The following is a 1,026-nucleotide window of genomic DNA, read 5'->3' as shown; positions in this document are numbered from 1 at the left end:
GATTTAATTTTCACTAGTTTAAATAGAGTTACTGACAGAATCAAATGAATGAATGATTGATTCAAAGAATCACTCTTAACCCATTTACAGTCAAAGCAAGAGCTGATCTCTAATCACCAATAAATCAATATGAAAGTAGCCTACCTGCTGTGTGATGATCGAGCGCAGAATGAGCTGCAGCAGAGACTCGAGTGTGTGTGAGTGTGTGTGTGTGTGTGTGTGTGTGTGTTTGCTGTTATATAGTGTGTTTCAGGTGGCGGATTCCACAGAATGACACGCCGGACTCTTCGCACGCGATTCTGAGCCACACACACACACACACACACACACACACACACTGAGGGGAGGGATCTCTCTCTCTCTCTTCAGAAGCTCATGATGCCTTTCATGGACAGATAGATTTTAACGGAATAAAAGATTGTTAAAAAAATCGGATTTCAAGTTTATTCAGGTTTATTAATTTTAAGTATGGAGAATCATCTGCTCGTTTATATTTCGCGATTTGAAGCGCAAATCATTCGTCAGTTCAATGAAGGACAAACCAAACTTTGATCGACTGAAAATGAGCAGAAATATTCGGCGCACAAATACGATAATAAAGGACTGAATGTGGTAAAATCACGTTTTTAACTTTTATTCTTGAAGACTAAAGCACTTTGGATTCATTTGATATTTAACTTGTAAGCAAACTTCTATCTAGCTTTTAATTTGATCTGTTCTTTCCCGTTATGAATCCTGTTAATCCAACATTAATGTCACGCTGTTTCTAGTTACTGAGAAAAACCTCGCAGTTAAAATCGCACGACTAATATATATATATATGGCTATACATCATCTAAATGTCTTGGTCACTCAGTGAGTTTCTGTTAAACTGCTGCTGATCTGAAACACAGAGCTGTTAGTGAATGTAAGATAACGAGTCTTAACTGCTTCTGGACGGGTTTCCTCCTCTTCCTCCCAGCGTACAGACAGTCTCCAGGAGGAATCATCTTCACCAACAGATGCGCTGAAACACATGCATACACC

The 1,026-nt window shown here is 39.0% G+C and overlaps 1 protein-coding gene across 1 annotated transcript in view; it reads right to left on the bottom strand.

Moving 5' to 3' along the window:
- The window catches only part of LOC107756853 (aryl hydrocarbon receptor repressor-like), a 2,904-nt gene extending 1,878 nt beyond the window's left edge, over window positions 1–1,026 (bottom strand). Inside the window, exon 1 of the mRNA XM_016574160.1 lies at window positions 928–1,026. Within this exon, the coding sequence (XP_016429646.1) occupies window positions 928–989 (62 nt within the window). The 5' untranslated portion in view covers window positions 990–1,026. The remainder of the gene's footprint in view (window positions 1–927) is intronic.

The sequence above is a fragment of the Sinocyclocheilus rhinocerous genome, unplaced genomic scaffold (genome assembly GCF_001515625.1).
Source record: "Sinocyclocheilus rhinocerous isolate Xijiao unplaced genomic scaffold, SAMN03320098_v1.1 scaffold5890, whole genome shotgun sequence".
Taxonomy (NCBI): Eukaryota; Metazoa; Chordata; class Actinopteri; order Cypriniformes; family Cyprinidae; genus Sinocyclocheilus; species Sinocyclocheilus rhinocerous.
Note: the sequence above shows the minus strand (reverse complement) of the source record. Positions and strands in the feature narration are given on the sequence as shown.